This window comes from Trachurus japonicus, chromosome 10 (genome assembly GCF_045865225.1).
Source record: "Trachurus japonicus isolate A0001 chromosome 10, Traja_1.0".
NCBI lineage: Eukaryota > Metazoa > Chordata > Actinopteri > Carangiformes > Carangidae > Trachurus > Trachurus japonicus.
Window position 1 is genome coordinate 21,624,989 of NC_140916.1, and position 26,296 is coordinate 21,651,284.

General features: G+C 41.8%; 2 protein-coding genes across 3 annotated transcripts in view; both read right to left on the reverse strand.

Annotated features, from left to right (window-relative positions):
• The window catches only part of gabrb2a (gamma-aminobutyric acid type A receptor subunit beta2a), a 33,434-nt gene extending 14,828 nt beyond the window's left edge, over positions 1-18,606 (reverse strand). For both annotated transcript variants that reach the window (XM_085790026.1, XM_085790025.1), the window contains exons 1-4: positions 18,383-18,606; positions 18,138-18,238; positions 17,618-17,685; positions 4,964-5,184 (exon numbers count right to left, since the gene is read on the reverse strand). In XM_085790026.1, the coding sequence (XP_085646152.1) occupies positions 4,964-5,184; positions 17,618-17,685; positions 18,138-18,238; positions 18,383-18,456 (464 nt within the window). In that variant the 5' untranslated portion in view covers positions 18,457-18,606. The remainder of the gene's footprint in view (positions 1-4,963; positions 5,185-17,617; positions 17,686-18,137; positions 18,239-18,382) is intronic.
• A 107-nt stretch (positions 18,607-18,713) lies between these two features.
• On the reverse strand, positions 18,714-26,276 carry gabra6a (gamma-aminobutyric acid type A receptor subunit alpha6a). Its single transcript, XM_085790027.1, has 10 exons — positions 26,098-26,276; positions 25,917-26,023; positions 25,713-25,780; positions 25,069-25,289; positions 24,881-24,963; positions 24,609-24,752; positions 23,567-23,719; positions 23,198-23,448; positions 21,631-21,875; positions 18,714-19,710 (listed from the first exon to the last, which is right to left on the reverse strand). Exons 1-10 carry the CDS (start codon positions 26,154-26,156, stop codon positions 19,689-19,691), a joined length of 1,353 nt encoding a protein of 450 aa, XP_085646153.1. The 5' UTR covers positions 26,157-26,276; the 3' UTR covers positions 18,714-19,688.
• Positions 26,277-26,296: the final 20 nt, after the last annotated feature.

Below are 26,296 nucleotides of genomic sequence, written 5' to 3' on the forward strand. Positions count from 1 at the left end.
ATCATCATTACATCCACACCGTAGTGAAGTTAGAAGTTAAATTAAGATGGAGAAGCTCCCTCCATTTTGGGTAAGGAGCCCATGTTGAGCTGAGGAAACATGGCATGCAGGATTGTCTCTCCCTGCTCAGGCACTGTTGCCAAATTTGAAAATAAAATGTCTGCAGCGGCTCAACAAGGAGGCTCCTATGTGTGCCAAAGCGTGCCAAAGCAAAATCACAGGCACATCTCAACACATGCAACGAACAAAGCGTTCTGCCTGATCAGTACTTTGAGAGAGAAACGTATAAGTTTGGAGGCGATGCGCCTGTATTGATGGTATTGACAGAAAAAAGGGCTTATTTAAATCCCTCTCTTCCTCCACTCAGCAGCTTTCTCCTCCTGGCCATGCGATGTCATCTATTGAGCTGCAGAGTGGAACACTCCTCACCCTGACAAAAGAGGACGTCAGTCTCCATAGCACGAGGATATGTCCTCTCACAAAAGGAGTTACAATATTCAAAGAGAGAGAGAGAGAGAGAGGGGAGGGGAGAGGAGGGAGGAGGGAGAATCCTAATAATTTCTCCATTTTGAATGAAGTCTGACCTTCATGTCTCTTTCTTTCTCTCTGGCTCTCTCTCTCTCTCTCTCTTTTCAATCCCACTCTGTGAATTTTGAGCGACACACATCAGGAGTCATGCACTGAATGTCTTTGGTTTTTCCTCTCTTCCTGCATAAAATGAAAAGCTAAGTGGAGTTTGTGTGTGTGTGTGTGTGTGTGTGTGTGTGTGTGTGTGTGTGTGTGTGTGTGTGTGTGTGTGTGTGTGTGTACATGCGTGCCGGAGGGGGGGGGGGGGTCTTTTCTCACAGCCTGGGCGGTATCTGTGTTATTGGCTGAGCCTTTTCAGGGGCTGGGTAATCAGATCAGACTGCCTCAAACTGAGCTTTAAAGTGACAGTTGGGAGCACTGTTGTAATTTTCTGCTCCTCCTGATAATTGAAGACCAGGATCTGGCAGGATTGGGATGCACTAAATATCCCAGGAATAAGGAGTAAACAACACCCTCACCCTTCCTCCTCCGCATGCACCCCAGAAATAACACTCGCCCACTTGCAAACACCCACCCACAGATACACATCCTACACGCACACACACACACACACAAAAAACATCTAATGCCTCCTGCAAACTAAACAGCGCTGTAATCTACTGGTGTTCCCCTGGTGTGGTGGTAGCTAATTTCACTTAGTTCAGCACATATCCACGTTCTCCTTTGAGGCCAACAATATGTTTTACCGCTTGCGAGGATTTAGCAGGACAACAACATATCTAGCTTATAGCACGACATATTTCCTAAAAAAAATACAAACACACAGTGAAGACTTAAGTCTGAACACGTGTTATCATTTAATTTGAAAATATCAAACAAAATGTGACTCTACATTGTTGAAAAAAAAACATCTTGGGTTGGGATTTGGAATGCATGGGTTGTTAATTTTTTGTTGCAGAAAATTTAGAGGACTCAATAGAGACATTTAAAAATTAATGATCATAATTGACCCAGCACAGATTTATGTATGCTGACTTTTAGTCTCTAGTTTGGATCAAGCTCTAAAAATACTAGCTCCTACATTTCCCACAATGCAACTGGATAGCATATTTTCACAAGACCCACCCTCCGTGTAAATTCCCACATTTTTAAACCCCATGCTCCCAGTTGTTAATAGAGTTCCTGATTTAAAAAATAAATAAATAAAAAGTTGTCTCTAAACCGGAGCTGAAATAACCTCAGTGACCTCACTATGATGTCAGAATGATATCATCAGAGTTGTTTGGGAGGTCAAGACATTATAGAGCTGAAAACACCGGCATAATGAGGAGCAAACTGGCTCTGATGTGAAATCAGTGCAGTGCTGCTTCAGTGATTTTTGCACGCAGTTCTTGGCAAAGGAATTTACAAAAGTGAATAAAATATCACGTATGATACCGAAATAGTAAAAAAATTTCAATGCAACCGCTCTAGAGAAAGCATGTAACGTTTACCTTAATGCAAAGCACACAAAAGGGTCTATGGTGATGTAACTAAATGGTTTTACTGTATGGACACAGATTAAACTGCACAATGGTAAGACAACATATTCAAATTTAGCATCACCCCAAGCAATATTTAACATGCTGTTTACATATCAATACATCAGTGTAGTACATCATTTAGCATTATTACTGACAGAGGCAACTCCACAGCATGAGTAGCTACTTAGTGTGATTTATTTTTATCGCAGTATTTTCTTGTTACAATATTTTGCTCAACTAAAAAACAACCTCCACATCTGCTGATCTTTACTCTGATGATGGTGACTAATATAAATTCATGGCCCAGCAGATGAGGACACAGCCATGCAATCAGGATGGGTCTCTGACAGGACATGTGTGCGTTCACATACATCCCGTTTCCCCGGTGAGGACTCTGTGTCTCCTCTCAGTTAGCCATCTCCTTCAAACCCACTAAAGCCCTGCTGTTGCAACCAGCCGGCCCGTCTCTACAGGTACGTGTCAGTGTGCTCAGAGCGCACAGGCATCTGGCCGGGCTGACTCTGACAGCAGCTTGTGTCTGGACTTGCTAGCATCAAATAAAACCTGGACCAAACCCACGAACCAAATAATGGAGGAGCCGGGAGGCAGCGGCACTGACAAGGACAACGTATGTGAGGTAACAACCACATCTCTCTGCTGCACGGCACGCACACCCGCAAATTTTACAACAAGCTTCCCCTGGCCTCCATTGCTTTTTGGCTGTTACACAAAAATATGTGTTGGGCTTATATAATTGAGTCAGAGCATTATAAATTACATTTCTCGAGTGTTGAAACAAAATGTAGCGATGAATAATCTGGTGCAGTGCAGATACTTAAATTTTTTAAGCACTCTTTGCGCAAGAAGGGCATCTCAGTGTAGAGAGAGAATGACTGAATGTGGCAACATCTTGAATTTGCAACAATAATCTCATCTTTTAAATGCAGACACTAATCTGAGATCATTAGCACACACACACACACACACACAGACACACAGACACACACGAAGAGGAGGCGACAGATCAGAGGAGGCAGCGGCACAGTGATGGACTGGCTGTGCTAGCCTGTGCAGTCAAATACGCCGCATCAGTACAAACACAGATTCAGTGTTTGTATTGAACTGCTACATTATTGATTATGAGGTATCAATTATGGATGACAGTCTCCTCAGAGGCATCACAGTCCAACACCACAAAGAGACGTCTTGTGGATGGGCTGAACCATCTTGCAGAATCAGACTCAGTTCGGCCGTTTGTACCACCCTGCTTCATTATTGATCACAGCCGATCAATTACAGTATTGACACTGACGATCATCAGGGGATGTGAACAGGCTTAAATATGAAGACATACGTATACCTCCTATACACAACTGTTAGAGGGTAATTGCTCTTTGTGACAATGTTGGTTTTATAGTTGAGCATCAAAGAACCTTGTGAGATCTGGGAACATGACAGAAAAAAATCACGGACTGTGACTACTGACACTTCATTTTAGTAGGTAAGATAATTGTGATACATTTGCTAACCTATCAAACCACAGCAACATCTTCTTTATATCCCACACTAGCGTTAAGCCTCGGTGCATGAGGAGTGGGGGACGACCAGCAGCCCTGACCTCTGACACTGACCTTCTCTGATTGGTTAGAAGAGCGAGACCTGCTCATAATCTCCACATATAATATCTCCTCTCTGCTGCCAAGATGCACAGTCACAGTCATAGTCCTGACAGCACTCAAAAATATTAGAAAAGGGTCACATTAAGACTTTAAAGTAAATTTAATTCTTCGTTCTTCCCACACGGAAAGAACCTATATGTTTTAATATAGGTTTGAATATATGTGACATAAGCCTGTGCATATTCTCATTTGTCCAGGTCATAGCATTTCAAAGGAGGTTAAATCGAAAGCAACTGGACTTAGTTATTTGTTTAGGAAGACGTTTCACCTCTCATCCAAGAGGCTTCATCAGTTCATGTACGCAACTGACCAGGCTGACCAGTCCCAGCCTGGTCAGATCCTTTGAAATATATGTGACATACATAAAATTGGCCGTTTTCATATATACGCATATATGCTAATATATATGGTGCATAAATGGTGCATATATGCAGCATATATGCACAGATAAACTGCATATACGTAGGTTTCATATATGCGCATATATATATATCCTATATATCCTCAAGGATATATGTGCATATATGAAACCCATATGCAGTTTATCTGTGCATTTATGCTGCATATATGCACCATATATATTAGCATAATATATGCGTATATGAAAACGGCCAATTTTATGTATGTCACATATATTCAAACCTATATTAAAACCTATAGGTTCTTTCCGTGTGGGTTGTTTTATTTGGAATGTATCTCTTTACTGTCATCTCTTATTTATTTCTATTTAATAAAGTTTTTTTTGTGTTCTTTACATTCCTTTATGTTTCTCTTGTCTTAATGCTTTATGTCTAAAGATCTGAGAAACATATTGTAAACCTCTTGGTGTTGAACACCATGCTGGAAAGCCCTGATCTAAGCTACTTTATTTTTAGATGCACCCCCGTCTCTAATTTCCCGCTGCTGCTCAGGAAACTCCAAAGTCAGTCTCTTAACTGTGGTCAGTGTTTCCAAGCAACACTTGGCTTAGTAATCTAACTTATTACCTTCATTTTTCTATTGGACTACTTGGAGGTGGGCTTAATGCTCATCTACTGTAACTGCACACATTTTTTTTCCCTGTTGTGATTTTGTTTAACGATGTTTCTGTTCACAGATGTCAAATGCAAATTCAATTTAAAACAGCAGAAGTCAGATACAATGTAGTCGATCAAATCACATTACTCCATTATGCGTCATAATCAATTTATTAATTATGACACAGGATAGCAAGGGCACATGTAAAAGGCTTACCTGAGTCCATAAAGCACCGTGCCGTCAGGGTGGAGACGGATCATCCTGTTTTTGACCGTGACGCCGTGAACGAAGGACTTCTTGTCGTTGAGAAAGTAGGTGTCGGGGACCCACAGCTGGTCTGCCACTCTGTTATCCAAAGTCAGGTTGTAGGCGATCTCAGAGTAGGACAGACGCTTGTCCCGCCACGCTTGCTGGAAGTACATCGTCAAGGTGTAGTCCTGGAGGACAGAGAGAGGAGAGTCTGTTCAGTGACTTCAACATCACACCACAAATCAATAATCCTGCTTGGTAACACTTTATTTTAAGGGGTCCTTGTTCCTGTGTATCTACCTAATTAATTACAGTGTAATTACCTATGTAACCGTATGTAATAACATGTATTTACATTGTAAATACATAGTGTATTTTGGTGTACTTACAGGTCCTTGTTACACTTGTAATAAGAAATGCTTGTGCAAAGAGAGAGGCCACTTTGGCATTTCTTATTACAAGTGTAACAAGGACCTGTAAGTACACCAAAATACACTATGTATTTACAATGTAAGTACATGTTATTACATACGGTTACATAGGTAATTACACTGTAATTAATTAGGTAGATACACAGGAACAAGGACCCCTTAAAATAAAGTGTTACCTGCTGCTTATTATGCTTCACAGTCCTAAATCAAACACTTTCTAACAGCAATCTACTGACTGAATCTCTAAGTTGGTACCCAAGTTGAGGAATGTGTTTAATTTCCACTGTCATCTCAGCTGGGAGACGTATCAAGCTCCAACAGCATGTCAGTCCACACTAACATCTGAACATGACTCCAGAGATGTGTCACAGCGCGCTGTATGGACTCTGCATAGTGAGAAGGTCAGCCAAAAGGTCGCTGGTGGTCTGAAAGGCCATGGCCTGTACTGGGGGCCATGATGGCCAGGGTTGGGGGGTTAATATTCAACTATCCTCACTTAATTTTAAGACCATAACCAGAGGGGCAACTTTCTCAGCTGGCTGACTATTGTCTCAAGCTAAAAATATCTGTCTCCGCTGGAACAAGTGGAGCCGCTTTCTGCTTCACAGAGACAATACTGCCTCTAATGCAAAGAGCCAGTGGATCTCTGCAGCTGTGTCTTCTCCTTTTTTTTTTTTTTTCTTGGTTTTGCTTCTAATTCTGCTTAATAAACCACCACAAGTACAGACATTTAGGAGAGTTTTTCAGATTTTACCTCAGTGAAAATTAAATGCATTTACACTGTACAGTTTGTTTTTACACATCCTCAGAGATGTAGCTGTAAACTCTACCACCTCTCTCTCTCTCTCTCTCTGTCTTTTCTCTGCTTCACACTCTTAAAAAAAGACTTACACCCACACAGCCACAGCACTGCAGCTAGATCTGCTCTCTTCCAGTGTATTGCAGTGCAATCGATGAGTGGGGAAACAAATTAAAAAATACAGTCCATGAAACGAGGCCCTTGAGTTTTACTCCAAGCAGCCATCATCATTACTTATCATAGTGCTTCTACGTTTCCAAGCCCCCCCATCATCATCACATAATGGTGTGGCACTGCTCAGCAATTGCCACTCTCTCTCTTTAACTCTTATCACTCATTGCATGCAGTGTGCACCATCAAAACACTGTGTAAGAAGGGCATCTAAAAATACATGAGCTCCTGCCATGTTGATTTTTTCAGGAGTGAAAAGTCAAGCGAGGACGGCCGCATCCTTATCCTGTTTTACAAGAGTTCCCACTGAACCCTCCTCTCACACTCGCTCCCTCTCTGTCTCATTATCAGCCTGTCGATCGGATATCTCTATCACCTTTGGGATCGTTAGCCACCGCCTGCAGGCCCAGTGTACATCACCCACTGAGGCAGCATCCCCTACAATATGTCCCTGTCTTTAGCACCATCCACCGCCCGCCACACCGATGAAGCAACACACAGGCACAGGGAGTGAGGACACCCAGAGAGGATGACAGTGAAACTCTCTCTGGTTAACTGAGGGAACTGGAGGAAATGATATTAACTGGAGCCCTGTGGTAACAATCTGAGCAACATTAGTCTTTTGAAGCTGAATTTATTCATCAATCTGGTGTAACAGACTTTCAGCCACAGTCCTCTGTACGCAACTTTTTGCTCAACACTGTTTTGATACAACTGAAGTGAAATACCCTTTGACATTTTGGCAGATACGGTAACAAGGGAGCGTGGGTGTGTCTGGTGTGTCGTGCACACACATGCACACACAAGCACACACACACACACACACACACACACACACACACACATCTGCCCTCCTAACTCCTAATGTGTATATTACATTGACAGAGTACAATTCAGGGATGCAAGAAATGATTATCAATATTATTGTATAACACGTTAGCTATTATTAGATTACAAAATCTAATGTGTAATAAAATCATAAGACTTATTAAGATGGCTTGTTTCATCTGACCAATGACTGAAAACACAAGTAAGGTTTTTTTTCTGCTTGAGAGGTGATTTGCACATGATTCATTAAAACTAATATGGTGATTTATCACTTTTTGATTGATAAATCAATACTGACTAATGATTTCAGCCAGTGTCCAATATTCACTCTAAACTGTCGATAGTTTAGACTTAAAGGGCATTGTCGTAATCAATGTTTACCTCACAGTTTCATACCATCCATACTCCCAACTGCAGCGTGTGGACGTTTATATTCGTTATAAATTGTTTTTTCAATGTTCATTAATAGGCTCTGGACTAATTTTAAAATAGTTCTGTGGTCGCAAGTAACGTCCTTTTGACCATCATTTAAATTTTAAAATTCGCTTTACAATTAAATTAAATCAAAATTCAGACTTCAGACCACATTTTTCCTTTCCGGGTCAGAGAACAAATGCCTCAGAGTCCCTCTCATAGACGTAATACGTATATTATGTCTATGGTCCCTCGACTGTTGTGGTCTCTGACCATGGATGTAACCGGAAAAGGAACAATGCGGAAGCCACGTAAAGTCTGAATTTTGTTTGAATTTAATTGGAAAGCAAATTTAAAAATTTAAATGATGGTCAAAAGGACGTTACTTGCGACCACAGAACAATTTTAAAATTGGTCCGGAGCTCATTAATGAACATTGAAAAAACAATAGATTCTTGAACAAAAACGAATAAACGTCCACACGTTGCAGTTGGGAGTTTGGATTGTATGAAATGAACTGATCATAGGTGACCTGATATCTGAGGTAAACATTGATTACGACTGGAAATGCCCTTTAAGTGGGCAGTGAAATGAGATTTTAAACCATTATGAATCAGTTTCAGTGTTTTGTCAGTAAAATGCAGCTCATTGCATCAAAGATTATTGGCAGAACATTGTGTACATGCCATGGACACTAGCCTACTACTACTTTTTTGGACAGCGTATATGCTGTCCAAAAAAGTAGTAGTAGTAGTTTCCATGGCATGTACACAACTCGCAGAATTGTGATCTGACTATAAAATGGTGGAGACTCATAGGAGACATTTTGACTTGTCACAGTAGGAAAAATGTAGGTGTCACTAATAACTTAACAGTGTGACTGTGTTCGGCAGCACGAACAAAACTAGGAACCTCAAACCAATGCAGCTGTGATTTACACCTGTGTTTTTTTTGTACTGTCACATTCAAAAATATCTTCTGTTAGAAAAGGCCACTGGACGCTACAGATTTCAATTTTTTTTCCCCCTGAGCGAGCTGTGCTTCTATATCAAGGTCTCCCTCCTGTGTGTGTATGTTGTGTGTGTGTGCGCTACGTTTGGGGGTTTAAAAGTATAGAGCCCGCACACTGCCTCTGGGCTGCACTGTAAAATGGCAGCATAATTACGGCCTCACAGATGGTGCTGTTTACCTTTGCTCGGACATCACTTGAGCTTAGAGGGGGACGCCAAATACGGCTGCCTCCTCATATTTCCCTCAGTACAGTCAAAGTTATTGTTTAAAGAAAAGCCAATCTGCAACTTCGATGAGTGCATAGTGCAAAGGAGCACGTTTTGTGTTGTGACAGGGAGAAGGTGTTTTGCAGAAATATCAGGGCAGGGAATATTGTTTTCATGCAAGCAAAGCAAATCCCACATCTGCATGTTTCTAATATTAAAAGATTTTGGGAAACAAATCAAGAAAAACTCTCAACAATCATTCATTCAGTACAGTGCAGCTCTGATATTCAACATCCAGTCTGAGTGTCTGTAAGGTTTGTTACAAAGGCAGAGTCCTGTGTGAGTTTTCTTTGATTTAACATCTTCTCTCCTGGACTGAAACTAATTTAGTTAGTTAGTAATAATCAAGACATTTAATGTGTTATGTGCTAAGAGCTTAATGTCTTCCTCCACACACAAAAGATGGAGCAGGTGAAGAGGATTTGCAGCGTGCAGAGTCCAAAAATTAAAGAAAAAAAGAAAAAGGAGAGACAGACGGTCCCATGCTGGAGCGTCGGTCTCCAACACGACCTTCACTCTCCTTGTCAGCACCCTTCAGAAACTCCATTAACATCACACAGAGCAGTGAGCATCAGTGAGGGAGACATCTTGTGGAGAGCACCAACATTTAATAAATGGAAGAAAAAAAAAGAAAAAAAAAGAAAGCATGACAGCAGTGAATATATAAATGCGATGAAGCTACAAACAAGGCCTGGCTAACTTATAAAACATCAAGGCTGGTTGCACAGTGACAGTGTCTCACTACAGATCTGTTTCTGGGCTAACAAACCCCCATTAAGAATCTGACAGAGTGACAAGGAGTACATTTGTGTTTCCCTGAGAAATTTGACAGGCTACGGTTGTTACAAGACCTCCATTACAACTACATCAGCTGTCACCAGCGACATGGGAGGGAGCTGCCAATAGATGAGCTTAACACAATACATACTGCTCATGTTTGCACATTCAGATTTGAAGAAAGCGCTGACATTAATGCATTCACTCTTTTCTCCGTAATGAAACCATCTCGCCAGATGTATTTATGCGTGGTAGACTTTCATGTTAGTGAAAAGCGTGATGCTCCACCAGTATGCTGCCTCTCCATTTCATCCTATGTGCATCTTCATTTTGTAAACCAGATGGTACTCACTGTACCTTTATCTTATTTTTAAATCTTAAAAATAATGTATAAAGCAAAGAACAGGGCATTACCAGAACATTTGCAGAACATGTTCAAGCCGGAGGAAGAGGATAACAAATTAAAGCTTGATTTTAAACATACATTTGCAAGGCTAAGTTTAAAACAAATGTGTGTTCCTGTTGCAGGTGTAAAACTATGGCATTCACAAAGCAAGGAACTGAAAAGTTGTCCAAGTATATCTCAGTTTAAGAAGATGTTTTAAAAAGAAGAAGTGCCTACAAAAAAGGAGAAAGAGAAAAAGAAGGGGAAAATAGAAAAGACAGCTACTTTTGTTGTTTGTTTGTTTGTTTGTTTGTTTTCTTGTTGTTACTATTATATGTTTCATCGTCTTTCATTTTGTGACATAGTGTACTGTATAATATTGGTGTTGACACTAAGCCAATGCAATTATAACTATATTACTATACTATATACCATATGTCTTTCTTCATCCTGCTCCTTTTCATATACGGTGATTATGTGTACATCATGTAAATATGTGCAATCATGTAAAGTATGTAAACCATGAATGGAATAAATCTAAATGATATATTGCCACTCTTTTATTATCACAATTGATTTGTTGATTGGTTGATATTCTTTTATTTGTTTAACTCTATCCGTTCTTTGATCATTAATTTTCTTATATTTTTTGTTTGCTAATGTTATTACTGTATTGCTTTTTTAACCACACTAATCTGTATGAGCTGTACTGTACAATACAATTTGACTGATTGATTGATTGATTGATTGATTGATTGATTGATTGATTGATTGATTGATTGATTGATTGATTGATTGATGTTGCAAAACAAATTAACAAAAAAAAACATGCTTCATGACTGGTACACATGATTTTGAACAGATCACATGTCGGCTACACACTGAATACACCTTTAACACATCGCTACACATCCCAAATAAGGTAATTTGGCGTTCTTAGACTTTGGTCAAATAAGGGTCTAATGGGGGTGAGCACCAGTATTAAAAATTCAAAAAACTTCCAGCACACACTATAGAGTATAGGATAGACAAGATTTTTTATCAAAAGTAAAAACATAAGGGGAGAACAACGCTGACTACCGATATTATTCATGTCTGTTTGTGAACTACTTTTTGGCAATCAAACTTAATTTGTATTGTAGAGTAAATCATATAAGTAAATGTGCAAATGAAATAGCATTTTTCAATAGATATTATATAATATCAATATTAAAATGATATTTCTATCAATAAATAGATCAGATGATCAACTATGTCAAGTGTCATATCATTGCTTCTTAATGTTGAGGACCACCACCACTTTTATTCCCTTCTTGATTAGGTAGAAATATTTCAGCCAAACATGTGGGTTAAAAAACATTTTGTCCATGAGCTGCAGCTCTGTGTGCTTTTCTCTCCTCTCTGCAGCTTCACAGGAGCCGGCAGACGTCCACCATATTGCTAACACTTTCATCTGCTGTGTCCTGTTGCACAGCGCTCCAGCAGACACAGGGAAGAAGCTGCTGATAATAATAACGTCTACGGTGCCACGAGGAGACAATTCGACATTTGGGCAATAACAAGCTCGTCTGCGAACACCGCAGCGGCAGCCTCTTGTCCCCCCCCCCTTGTTTCCCGTCTACAAGCTGGAGGAGACGCCAGAGCACATCACAACTGGTCAAGCTGAATTTATTCATTTGTTGCGCTCTCTGTGTCCGGTTAAGTAAAGGCCTCAAATTAAATATGAGGGGGTCAAGGGGGAAGTTAGTGCATTCTGAGTGAGTGGCTGGCTGTACACATCCTGAGGGAAGTGACAATATGGACGCGTTTATGACTCTCTTTCCAATGGGTCATTTTTCAGCCACTTGGCTTCAGTGGAGAAAGTGCCTGACAGAATCATTAAGGGAGCCATCATCACATTAAAGGCTTTAATGGATCTGGCTAACTTACTCCCTGTTTTAAGACGCACTGCTTTCCTGTTCCCCTTCCGGCGATAATGAAAGACTATCACTAACAATTTAAACTTGGCGTAACTCCACTCTTGCAGTTGGGACTCTGCAAGGGTACTGTAAGTGTTAGTAATTACAGCAAATGACAAACCATCCAAGTAAGAACAGGAACACTGTTTCATTATTTTAAATCTGATTGATTAATTTTGATTAGGTGCATTAGGAGAACTATATTTCAGAGCGCCACTATTAGATTTACAAATGTATCAAGTAATCCATTCATTTAACATTACAACATAACCCATTAAACGTATGACACTAACAGCTAAATGGGGAAGATATACACATTCTGGTTATAAACCTTTACCATGTTTCTCTTTCAGATAGAGTGTATTATGTTTCTTTTTTTTTTGTTAACAATTTTTTATTCATCATATAGCAAAAAAAATGGAAATCAGTATAATAAAATATTGTATTATTATTGTATTATGTTTCTAAAGCTTGTATTCTGTTACTGACAGTGTTTTATCAACAAATGAACCCAGTCTCCACTGACTGAACGTGAAGCAGAGAACGCAGTGTGCATGAAAGAAAGCAGCCGGATTAAGTGTTGTTCTTGTGCTGTAATTATGCTGGTGACCATATTAATCTGTAACTCTGTGTGTCCACTCAGCATAACTAATGACATTGTTCTGGACAACCTGCATTCTTGTCTTAAGCTTTTGGGAAAGCTTGGCGGAGCAAACAGAGCAGGCAGAATCAGAGCAGCAGCACTGGATGAACCAGGAGACAAAAATATTTATTTCATTTAAATGTTATTTTTTATTATTATCTATAATATAATAATAATAATATAATATAACTGTGTAGGAAAATGTGCATGGTTGTAGTCCTTGGCCTTTGCAAGGCCACAGATCCTAGAGCCATTTATTGATCATTTGATTAATAAGCGAGGGTTGATCAGAAACCATTTTTATGATTGTTGAATGTAATTTAATTTATAATGAAACCTGCCTGGGCGGAGCTTCTCAAATGTGAGGATTTATGCTTTTCCTCTGTTTTATATCTTTGTGTGGTTGTCAGGTGTCTCTGGTGAATTGTCCTGGGCATTTACATCAGTGCAAACAATCAATAATTTAAATTACTGTTCGCTGTAGCCCTATTTAAGATGCTACAATCATTAACGTGCCTGTGAAAATCCCGGTAACATCAGGGTTTGTTCAAAAAAACCAAAAAAACAACAAAAATCTGAGCTCTTCAAAGACAGAACAACCTTCACCTGGATGTTAAAAAACGTTAAAAACTCCCTGGAAAAAAAAGAGGCCTTATTTGCTTTTCCTTGACTTCCCTATATCCACCAAAAAAAAAAAAAAAAAAGAGGCTGCGTTGTCTTGGCAACACTGAGTAAAAATAACACAAGCTTATTTTCCACAAGCTGAAAATAAAATGGAACAGGATCAGTTTGGACAAACAAGATCAAAATGGTTGCTAATTCACAGACACAAGAAGCTGCATCTCTCTCACACGGACGTAGCCTACTGTAACGACGTGGCCCCGCGTCGCATCGTCCCCTCTGGTCATCGGTTCCCGTTGTCTGACGGCCAGATCCCCTTACTCATGTGAAGAAACCAGTGCTTGTCAGGATAATGATTGTAATAAAGGGAACGCTCACGCCCCACTAATTCCTCCATCCCAGAAGCCACCACAGCTGGTTTGTTTAAATCTTTTAATTCACAGCCAGCTAATTAACATTCAGAGAACAGTATTATAGCACAGGCAGTGCTTCTTAACAACCACCAACCTCAGGTATTTTACATGTAATTAACGAGCAGGATGAAGAAAAGACGAGGAGTGAAAATACTCATTTACCTCCCTCCTCATTGCAGCCCCAGAGTGCATAGCCGTAGCTGTACTCCACATATGGATGGCATGCAGAAGATGTTATTATGCAGCGCCGATGCATTGCTGAGACAACGGACTCCACTTGTATTTAATCAGCTGCACTGGCTGTGTGCAGAACTCTTTTTTTTTTAATGCACCGTAACTGGGGTTTGGTTCCTGGATCTGTGATTTCAGCAAAAACAAACAGCGTTATGCAAATACAAATTCCAGCTGCTAAGTGAGGAAGATGAGTGATGGAGTGGGTTGCCAGCGCTGAACAAGACAGACAGGGATGAACACAGTGAGGAGAGGGTGGGGGTCTCTCGGCCATGATATCATATCTGTGCCATATTTTCCACTAACCCCAGTGAGTCAGCAGAGCCCACCCAGCGAGGATGTGTGGTCACACCTCTCGGACTCGGAGGACACTTCCCTCTCGAAATAGCACATTTGTAATGTCATGCAGGCGAGGCTGCTACCACGGTGCTGACTGACCTGCACATTTTTATTGCCCAACAACATGGCTGACCTTTGAGCCTCAACAGGCCTTCGCTGTGGATCACACAAGAATGCACAAAAATAAAATAAAATGACTTCACTGTGGCTACGTTCACATGTGGACCGACTCGCCTGTTACACAGAGAGCGAGAGAGAAACAACAAAACTACAAATCCCGCCACGCGCTCCAACACCAACATGCCCTTCATGTCAGCGTAGAGGAAAAATGCCACAATGGCTTCAATCAGCCCCGACCAAAATGCAGAGTTCATTCTCTACCAGAGGCATTTTTATCTTTAATTAGAGGAGCGAGCAGCTGTCGACAACCCAAACCTGCTCACTGCTGTGATGGCAGGCCGGCACACAAACACTGATTTCAAACCCAGTCACAGTCGCTCACTTCCAACAACAAAGTCCTGGCAACTGGCAACAATCATTCTTCACAGTTTCACAAATTTGAATATTATTTTATGATTTTTTTTTTTTAGTATAGATAGATGGGTTTTGTACAGTTGGACAAAAACAGAAATGTCATGTCATGGGTTTTTCTTTTTTTTTCTCTCTACTTCATGACATGACTCAGAGCAGATGATTAATAGATCAACTGAGAAAATAATTAGCCAGAGATTGGAGAGTCATAAAAACTGCTGCCCCCCTCCCCCGGGACCTCGGTGTAGCACCACTGGGCCGACCATTAGAGGCTCCAGCTGTGTAGCTAAATATTGTTCAGGCACACGGTTCATTTTAAGGTGTCGTGGTTTAAGTTTGCAAAGATAACCGACGTTTCTATCCATTCCAGTTGTGCAGCCACAGCAACACTGACTGAGCTTCCCTGGTGGTGACGGAGAGATCTGCACTAACTTCCCCTCACTCAGCTCCCACCACCACAACGTAGATAACATTTAGAGGAGACGGTGAAACCGATCACAGTAACCTTCACCTCTCCCCCACCCTGCTCCACACCGGCTCCATCCTCGCCTCTTGCCTTGTTGTTTTCCCTCTCAGCACTTTAATCTTAAAAGTGGCTGCCCCTGATGAGGAAGATCAAAGCAGCCCCGCGCCGAGCCCAGGTCACCGGCTCCATCCTTGTGATCATGGAGCACGGTGATATTATTGATTTCTCTGAGATCAATCTCGTCAGCTGCTGTTATCCTCTATTGTACCAAAGAGAGCTGGACATGAAGAAGAGAGGAGGAGGAGGAGGAGGAGGAGATTCCAACCTGTTATGTAAGTAGCAGGGCAGATTTTTCACAAGGTAACAACAATGTGTGCAACACAAGTCCACTGAGATCTTGGATGTTTTTCCTTTCTTTTTTTTCAACTTTTCATCTAAATTTGTCCATCGTGTCAGAGAGATGCCTGTGCAGATCTGGCAGGGGGAGCATTTCCGAGAAATGAGCGAGATGAATGCTCTCTCATAGCCACGGGGAGTTGCATGACGTCAGTCGCCATTCACTGTTTGTGCACAGTTTTGTGTTTTGTTACAAACACACACACACACACACACGGATGTATGAAGCAGTGTTTTTTTTCCAGATGAATGCTTGCATAGATGCCTAGTTCTTAAGTAAGATAACCCTTTGGAGCAAGGCAAAGGTGGATTACATGGCTGCTGAGCCCAGAGTCACAGCCAGGGATCCAGTCAAAGTGGTGGGAGGGAAGGATGGAGGAGGTAGAGGGCGGAAGAATAGAGAGAGGAAAAAAGAGAAAGAGAGAGGAATGAGGGGTGGGGGGGTGGAAGCTAGTGAGGGGTTTCTATTTCAAATCTCCCCGGCCCCCCCAAGGCACTTCCGTTCTGTCTGCATCTTCCACCAAAATAAATCATTTCAATCAAAGGAGAAGCTCTGACCGCTCAGTGCTGCTCCTCGTCCAAAACAAACTCACACAAGCTGCTGTTTTCATCTGATAAAAAACTTATTAGGTGCAGTTTAAAATGACCACTCTCTCTCTCTCTCTCTCTCTCACACACACACACAGATGTGACAGGCCGCCAAATAACAAATCAGACATCCAAAATTAACCAAACATCAGCTTACAAATGGCAAAATTGATAACCAAAAACACACCTCCTTCCAGTTCTAGTGGTAAACTTGTTTCTCATGCTCTTATCTGTATCATGTTGGTCCTTGGAGAGGATTTGTAAATGATCTTTTCCTCACATTCAATGTTTCTTGTCTCTTTTCTCCTGTCCCCTGAATGCACCATGAGAAATCGCACGATGGAAACAGTGGCCTAGCTATTTTTATGCAGTGGGGGGCTACAGCGAACGCAACACTGGGGTTAAACCCCTCCGTCAGTTACATGTCTGTCTGTCTGTCACTCGGATCAATAGGTGGTGCTCTTGCATGGGCTGCTGAACTTTTCCCCCGTCCTCTCAAGTCAGACGGTTATTTTTCTTTCTTATTGCAACCAGAGACCGAGCGGTCTTTTTTTTCCCTGTTGCAATGCTGTGTGACCAGACATTTATTATTAACAAATTGCTTACGTCATCTGACAAGTAAGGGGGGAAGATCATTTACGTAGACGGTGATGATGTGATTGGTCGCCGAATTAACAGCCTCCAAAAAAAAAAAAAAAAAAAAAAATGGGGGAGGGGGACGAGAAGACACCAAGCGATGCCAGTTGTGGAGGAGAAGATCGCGTTGTTTTTATTATTTTTGTAGGTAACTGCATGGAGGGGAGAGGAAGGGGGACGCGTGTCAACAAAATTACACCACCGAGGCTTGACAACGTGAAGCAGTCACACACACGCACGCACGCATATACATTCACATACAAACACACACACACACATAGCTACACACAAACACACACACACACGCTCAATCGCTCGCTCGAGCGCGTGCCCGCAGCCCTCTCCGAGCGCACAACCGGGGCTGTGCGTCCGAGTGCGCCAGTGAGTGTGTGTTTTGAATTCAAATGCAGCAACACACCAGAGCTGCGAATGCGGAGACCGAGAGAGAGGAAGGAGGGATGGCGATTTGGGAACGGAAGCTCCTCAGTTATTCATCTTATTATCATCATCACTGTCTTGCCTTTCCCCTCCCTAATAAAGATGTTTTCAAAAAAAAAAAAAACCTGGCTCAGGTTACCCCGGCTCTCTTTCACACACACACACACACACACTGCCCCGTGATGATAGCCCACTTGCGCGGTATCCCTGCCGTGCCAAGGCACAATTGGCAACATTAAAGCGGGAGGGGGGAGGTAATAGTCATGAAGATGCACCTACCATATTGACTTCAGACACCATGTCTATGCTGGCTATGTCTATATTCATCCCCACAGCCACCGGGGCACCTGTGAAGGAAAGGAGGCATTAATACAATATGAATTATTCTCTCATCATGTAAATTTAACAAATTCGTGACGCGCACACAGGTTCCTCTGTGCTCTCCTCCACCTACAGGAGACTTGTGCACCATCAGCCTGAGCACACACACACACACACACCGAAGAAAGAAGAAAAAAAAAATCTTCATGCACGCAGATGAGCTTAAATGCTGCTAATTTCGTTTTTTTAGTGGGGTGATCAAACATTGATGACCGGGATCGATCACGTTAAAAGCCTGTCTTATATCTCCTCATCAAATGAAATATGCTCATCGTTGCTCATAGCCTAATTGGAAAGGCCTATTTGGCTGTGAAGGGGTGATTATGTAAATTAAAGCAGATTTTGCGATTCATTAAACATGTATTGCACGTCAGGAGGGCGTGAAAACATGACATTCCGTTTTCAATTTGCTTGTTACCTCCGAAATCTGGCCTCAACCGAATGTCGTATCCTTTCATCAGTCTGTCCACTGTCTCTTTTACCAGAGGCATATTGCTCGGATCTTTGATATCCTTGACGCTGGGGAGAAAAAGGTGGTGTAATGCAAAAGAAAAGCTTATTAATATCACACGCTAGGCACGCTTTAACACAGGCTACGTGACATGCAGGATAGACGAGCAGAAATAAAAAATGATAATAAAAAACAATAATGAAAACGATTACCTTTGAGCCCAGACAAAAGTCACTAGTAAAGAAAAAGTCAAAATCCCAAAGTGGTTTTTCCTGATCCTCCCCATCGCAACAGCTTTTGAGGTGGTTTCGGGATGCGAGTGAGGAAAGCGCACATCCAACTTACTCCAGACAGTGCAGAGGAGCCAATGAGGGGCGCATGCGTGCAGCCAGCCCAAGATCAAAGAGTGGAGACTGATGATGGTGGATGAGCAGTTTCCATTGCAGAGAAAAATATTAAAGGGACAAGTGGATGTGCGTAATGAAGAAACAAGCATTTATGCCAGGAGTGAAAAGAACAACAGCGGTGTTAATTTTAGGGTCGTTTTTATTCCCACATGTTTATTACATGGCAGATAAGTTTGTCTACATCCTGACAAGGTCAAACAGCTGGATGCACCGTGGGGTAAAAACGGCACAGATTGTCAAGTTGAGAGCAAGTTTATATCTTCTGTTTTCATCTTACCAGACATTAGGCTAAGAAAAAGAGAGAGAATAAGAGTCCGTTCATTACAGGTAGACACTTTATATACAAACACCTGAGCCCACCGTTCATGCAACATCAATACAAAAATAGAAAATTAATGTCAGCAACACCCAGAGGTAATATATCCCAATATTCCTTGCAATGTTTCCAGGGGACCTGCAGTAGATCTGGAAATGCGAAAGGTAGCATCAGAGCACCACAGCAGAAAGGTGGGAAGGACAACACAATCCCACAATTCATTTTCTCAGGTTTGAGTATATTTTTGAAGCCGCAAGGAGGGATGCAAACCTCCTCTAAATTGCCTTTGATCTTGTTGTAGTGGGAGCTGTGCTTCTGTAGAGGGCAGGCTTCTGAAAGCATTGGTTCACTGTTGCATCACCACCAGTTACAGCCATCATAGATTATATCATCCACTTCTATTTGATGTGTTTCTTGGTGTGTGTGTGTGTGTGTGTGTGTGTGTGTGTGTGTGTGTGTGTCGTGTATGTGTATGTGTGTGGTGTATGTCTCGGTCCGGAGCCCCAGAAGTTGTTGTGTGTGCGTGTGTACATGGTGGGTTTAAAGTGATTGAGGCCTGTGAAGGACAGCTCTTCAGCCACTGATCAGAACACAAGTGGGCAGTGGTCACAGCTTGTGAAATGAATAGATGTGCGGCAGGAGTATAAATGAGTTTCTGATTAATTTCTGTCAGATGAGAGCGGAGTGAATGCTGAGAGCTCGTTCAGAGAGAGGGAGCGGAGTGTGAGGGTGAGGTGAGATGCTGGCTGGATGCTGAAGTCCTCTCTGGCTGCACATGCCCTTTTCCAGGTCCTCTTAGTTCCCAACATCTACGTCCCTGCAGGAGCAGAACACAGTAGAGCACCAAATGTGAGAGGAGCATTTGGAAACCTCTGTTTCCACAGCCAGAGTGGCTCTATCTGCAGTATACTGCACAAACCAAACTGTTACTGTGCTCTCTGTCCTCCTCGGTGCCTTCCTTCAAAAGTACCAAGCGAGGGGACGTGGAGAAAATATGTAAAGGGAATAGATGTGATGCAGCTGTTCTCATGCTCTCCATCTTGTCTCTCTCATTATTCTGCACAACGTTATAAACAAAACAACCATAAAAATTCTCTGACAGGAACATGAGATGCATGATGAGCAGATTTGCACTCCCCAGTGTTACATAACAGATCTCTCTCTCTCTATCTCCTTGCACTGTTTCTCTCTTTCTTTCTTGGACATGGAGCTTTGTGTTTTATAAGTGGCTCACTTATAAGCAGGAAAGAGAATAGTCGTTTTTCTTTTTTCATGTGGTTAATGTACAAAGTAAGCTCTGGCTGATTTCGCCTATGAGACCAACTCCCACTGGAGGAACGTTGTTGTCATTAAAACGACTGGGGTTTTGCCAGCCCTCAGGTAAACCTTATATAAAAGAGGAGCAAGCTTGATGCACATTTTTATTCTCAAATTAACTGAGCGCTCAGTCCCTTTTGTATTGTAAATCTATGATGATGGTAAAAGCCACAGTCCTGGCGTCAATGCAGCAACAACGCCACCTAACATCATTCTCCTCTTCTTTTTTTCTCGCCTACAACTCCTGGGGCTGTTTCAGCATTAGAAATTATTGATGTTTTTACTACCTAGATAAAAGTCTTTGACAAAAATGTGCGGGTAGTTATTGTTTCACTCAATCTATCATAATTAGAGAAGAGTGAGACATGTTTGTGGCTCTGAGAAACAAAGTAAGTGTGCATAAACATCCTTTGTCCATTGTGAGATTTTTTTTTCTCTTGTTTCTCATTCGTAGAAGAATCCTGGAAACTCTCCAAGTAGGTCTCTGCTATTTTTGCCATTTTGCATGAAAGACTTTTTTGGATCTGCTGCCTTGACACGCACAACTCAAAAGGTTAGAGGTTAAACTCAAAAGGGAAGCTCACTTTTAAGACATAAACAAGAGTAAAACACTACTACGATGTGTGCCTATGTCAGTGGCTCCAAATTTAAGGGCTGCAACCCTAAAATACTATTAGATAAATGTAAGGGTCTGCAAGTATAAAAAATAGAGCATTTTTGCCCTAAAAGATTATATTTATTTCTTTAATTCATAAAATATTATTTCAGCGAAACAATCTGAGAAGAAAAAGAACAGCTTGAAAAATAAAGCTTGTGGTATTCCCTATTTTCCTGTGTGTATTATCTACTCAGCTCCACATCCATTTGTTTCAACCTAAATTCATAAATCTTCCAAAAGGGTCACAAACATAGGTGATATATACGGCATAGTGGAGTCTAAGTAATTTCCAAAAAGAACTAGCCACTGCAGCCTCATACTAGCAAACACCACTCAAACAGGAATAAATAATACATTTGTTGGGGACTATTTTCAGCTGTGGATTATAACACATTTGGTGATCTAGTATTTATGGTGGTGGGATGGTGCATTTGGGAACCACTCAAAATAAACTACAGTGCCCATGTTCACCATAATGAAAGAACATTCACACAGTGCAGCTGTGTGGCTCATCAATGTGTTTTTAATACTTTTTGATACAACGGAGCATCATGGCACATAGGAATAAGCTATCAAGTCAATACTCATGAGTACGATCAATTCTTTTCATGACATTTGTTGGCATTGAAAAAAAAAGATCACCAGCCCTTCCCTATGAATTTCTGGACTTCTGAATGGCGCATTTGCCCTCTGCCCTTTGCATATCTACCAGGCAGTGCCCAGGTAGGTGTAGAAAAAAATGAGAAAATGTGGCATGTGTACCTGGCCTTCTCCATGGTGTCCTTGGCCAGGTAGTTGTACCAGTAGACGAGGTTGAAGAGGGCGAAGGTCAGAGGGAAGAGGACACGAGAGTACGTGTCGATGGGGCTGGTGCCGGCCAGCTGTGGGATTGGAGGAAAAGCTGAGCCCTGCTGGAGGAAGATCGGCATTGGTGGAGCATCTCCTGGCTCACTACGGCACACTGAATGGTTTCTCCTCTTCAGGCCTTCCCGAGGGCTGCTGTCCGACTGGTGGGAGACAGGTGGGGGTGATTTGGACGGAAAGTAGGAGGGGGTGAGAGGGGTTCGTGTGGGTTCTTTTGGTGCACAGAGTGAAGGAAAAAAGGGAGTACATACAGTGTGCTATATGCTCATTCCAACATGCCGCAGTCATGTATACAATGTAATGTTTGTTCCCACAGGAGATTTCTCTCAATGGCATGCCAACATCCCTATAGAACGCAGCAGGTAGTTAGCTGGATGTCCATAGGATGGTTAGGAGATTATGCGGGGAGGAGTGCTGGAGTTGCTCTCTGTTCTCACACTGAGGCTATTTTTAAAGCATCGAACCATGAGCCCTACACGTGAGACAGATCCCAGGAGGATGCTGTGGTGGCTTACTGTATTAGCATAAAGCATATAGCTGGAGATGAGAGCACTACAACAGCGCATATTACTATTTAATGTGTGGTGTGCCCTGAATGACTAGAATGGAAAAGGCAGGGTGACTACTTGGAAATGCATAGAAAAAGACTTCCTATCTGTGGCAGGATTTCTTGTTCTCTGCATCTGAGTGTGAAGCTGCTGGCTTAGTGTTCATTATCAGCATTACTGCATCAAACCCTCTGCAACACAGAGGAGACTCTGTATCTCACCATTATTAGCTATGTAAATGCATTTGAAACGCCATCTATATAAATTCATGGCGTCTCAAGTGTAAATCACACACCTATTTCAAGTAGCAGCAGAAGCTGGTGTTGCTGAGCAGGTTGCGTTCATAAAAAGTTGAGGAAAACAGCCGCCTACGGTAGAAAATAGTCGAGCATCGGCTCTAAAGACGTGTATGTATCCCTGTTTATACTTAGAACACTGTGATTTTTTTAAAATCTTTTTTTTGATCACTGAATTGTGTGACTTACGACAAACAAACAGGTTCTAATAAGATCAGAAATTTAAGATTGATGTGAAGATAGATAACACTAACATGTCTGCCTACTCAAGTCCTTTGGCTTGGCAATAGCACTGTAAAGACAGCTAGCTAAGCTAAGCTAACCAGCTGCAGGAAATGGAAATCAGTTCATCTCATGAAGGTTAAAAAGCCCCCCAAAAACCTCTTCCATGTTAGTGTTTTGACCAAATATCACAATCCTGAAAAGTATACATATTTCAACTTTGCTACAATTTCATGTTGTTTTGTATGTAATATGAACAGAAATGGCTAAAAATGAGGCAACTTTAACTATAAAAAAAACCCTTGACTTATGGTTCTGATTCCACACACCAATCAGGTAAAACTGGCACAAAATGTTAAAGTGGATTTAGACATAATAGACATAAGGTTAGATCCTCACCGAAATCGTGTCATCATCGTCACTGCCGGTAGCCAACACCTCAAGCTTGTCTTGTCTGGCTCTTTTTTTCTTCAAACGGTTGGCCTGGAGGGTGGCAAAGTAGTTTACTGCTGCAAACTCAATGAGAGCCGACGCCACAAAGGCAAAACACACAGCAATGAACCAATCCATGGCTGTGGCGTAGGCCACTTTGGGGAGCGACTGACGGGCACTGATGCTCAAAGTGGTCATTGTCAGCACCGTTGTGATTCCTAAAGAAAGACAAGTACGTAAATGTAGTCTGACACACACACACACACTGTACAGAAATATTTTGATATTAAGCATGGTAAGTAAACATTGATTGCACTGGTTGGAAGATGGACATACCAGCAACTGTACGTGCGGGCACAGACTCCTTGTTAATCCAAAAAGACACTTGGGACAACACAACAACCATTATGAGGGGGATGTAGGTCTGAATGAGGTAGTAGCCGAGCTTCCTCTGGAGGTGGAAATGGACCACCTGCACAGAGTAGTGACCTGCAAGATAAACAGCATGTGTGAAGAGAGCAACCCTGAGGGACATAGCAGGGTAGCACTGAACGGATGCCCTTGCTTGCCCTTGAAACAGAATAGCTGCTGAGAGAAACGTATAGACATATTGCTGGTGTTAAGACTGGAATAGCCAACTAACTGTGAGGCAGCGTGTGAGGAAGGGAGAGAAGAGGGAAGATAGCAGGAAAAAAAATGAGGAGGGAGCACAGCAGACATTTGGAAATGGGATAAAGTCAAGAGGAGGAGGAAGAAGCGAGTGAGGAGGGGGCAGAAGGAGAGCATGCAGTGTCACTATGCGTAACACTGCCCTGCTCTGCCTAACACATGCATGCAGACATTCACAGACCAAAAACACACTGCATCAAGCACACACATACACGGACTTTGACTCTCTCACGCTCAGTGTTTTCTAAATGGGTATCATCTCTCCATATTGGAGGCTGCCTCATCCTTTCCCTCCCTATTCCAAGAATATACCAGGTTCACAGCAGGAGAGCACTTCTTCTCCTGGTGAAAATAGTACATGCATACATACACATCACACACACAAACACTAGTCCGTCCTTCCTCCTCTCTGTCAGTGCAGTCACTGGGCTTTAAAGCCTGTAGTTCTTTTTTAAGGCACACCGTACGCATTAGGCCTTGACCACTTAAGCATCTTAGATGGCTGCTCAAGGAAGTCTTTGCTTTTATACCAGCTCTTCTGCAGGAGAGTGGTGGACACACTAGTGCACAGTTTGAAGAGACCCGTTTGACCTCGTTCTACTGACAGATCCACCAGCTCGTATTTTCTAATTAAACTTTTTAAGTGCAGGTACGACTGTAACAGTGCCCTGATAACAAGAGCAATGTGATAGACGACAGTGGGCATTACCTGTATTTGATTTGAATATTTCACTGGACAAACTCTGTCCAACAAGATCATACTGCAGGAGACTCATGGACTCCTTGGGACACTCGACAGATGCTACCAGCCCCTTCCTCCACGTGAACATAATTTCACTGTTTGTGTAGGCATCTAAAAATGCAAAGACAATTCAACTCTTAAAACATTCAAATGTTGGTCACATTTATGAATCTGGACATTACTGGATACTGCTATTTCTTGTCTTTATAAGCACTGAAAGTTATGTAAAGACTACTTACAGCTTCCAAACCTGAGAGGACAGGCATGTCCATCCATGGGGAAGTCTACCAGCCTCATGGGACATGCTGCACTGATCGTCAGTCTAACATGAAGAAGACACAGAAATCCATTTCAATTATTCATTTCAGCAAATCTTGTGTCCAGAGAGGACAGTTTCACAAATAAAACCACAACTTTATAAGATTACCTCATAGTGTAGAGGACAGTTCCATTTTTCATGATGCGGAAGAGCTTGTTGGGCGTGGTCATGTTATGGGAAATTGACTTCTTTGAGTCTCTGAAGAAAGTGTCTGGCGTCCAGATTTTGTCCACCATTAGGTTGTTCAGCCGCAGGATTTCAATGGGGCCTTCAAACTTTAGACGCTCATCGACCCACATCTGACGGAAGAACATGTCCATAGTGTACTCCTGGTGCATGAACATCAGATATTAGTAGATGTATTATGAAATGTATGCTCTACAAACCTTAAATTCCCACATTAAATGTAGCTCTTTGTGCACTGCAAAGATATAGTCCTGTCAGCATCTGTAATACTGAAGATACATTTCAACTTGCAGTGAAAGGTGAGGAGAAATGACGAGGCAATGATGGATGCCACTCATCCCAGATAATAATTAATCACTCCATTCAGCCATTTCCTCTGTCTGACATGTTGTCATATTGATTTAGAGGCCATCAATAATGGAGTTATAGGGCTGGTCAAACAGATTAAAGCTCATTAGATGGTCTCATGGCAGATTGCCCATAAGGCATGCATTCAGTGGTCACTGAAGCGCTGATATCTCCCACTGTCAGCACATGCACACCTCCTGATAGAAGTACTGTCTTACCATCTCGACATCTGACACAGGTCCAAAGCTGGTGACAAAGATGTCTGTTTTCACCTCTGTAACAGTACCTGCAACAATCATTAATAATTGTAATGAATACAATAACACTAAAGGTTTGTGGCACAGTGTTCTTCATTTATCTAAGATAGGCAATATAGGCAAGTTTGTAGCAACAAGGATTTAAGATTTAGGAGTTATAATTACCTTCAGATCCAGGTCGCAGTCTGTTGTCATAACCATCTAAAAGTCGATCCAAAATGCGAGTAATGTTGTCAGAGGAAATCTTCTCATTTCCACTCACATTACCGAGGCTGCAAAGAGAGAAAAAACACTCCCAGGTTGGGTGCACTCTGATCCATCTAAACTATAGAGAGAGAATACTTACCTTATCCAGCAGATAAAAATAACTAAAGTTAATGTCAGGACAGCCATCCTGAGCGCCATTTCTCACCAGATTTTAAGTGTAGTCTCTAATCAACTCATACTTGTTCAATTTCAATGAGAGAGGTCTTCATTGGTGTCGTTAAAGAGACTGGTACCAATGCATAAGGACAAAGAAGGCACCAAAGCAGGAACAGTAGCCT

Excerpts from the sequence above, each read along its gene's own strand:
- gabra6a (XM_085790027.1), bottom strand. The coding sequence starts at position 26,156 with ATGGCGCTCAGGATGGCTGTCCTGACATTAACTTTAGTTATTTTTATC. Across the intron at positions 26,024-26,097 it reads ATTTTTATCTGCTGGATAAG|CCTCGGTAATGTGAGTGGAA; the intron begins GTAAGTATTCTC and ends CTCTCTTTGCAG. Across the intron at positions 23,449-23,566 it reads GCCCGCACGTACAGTTGCTG|GAATCACAACGGTGCTGACA; the intron begins GTATGTCCATCT and ends GTCTTTCTTTAG.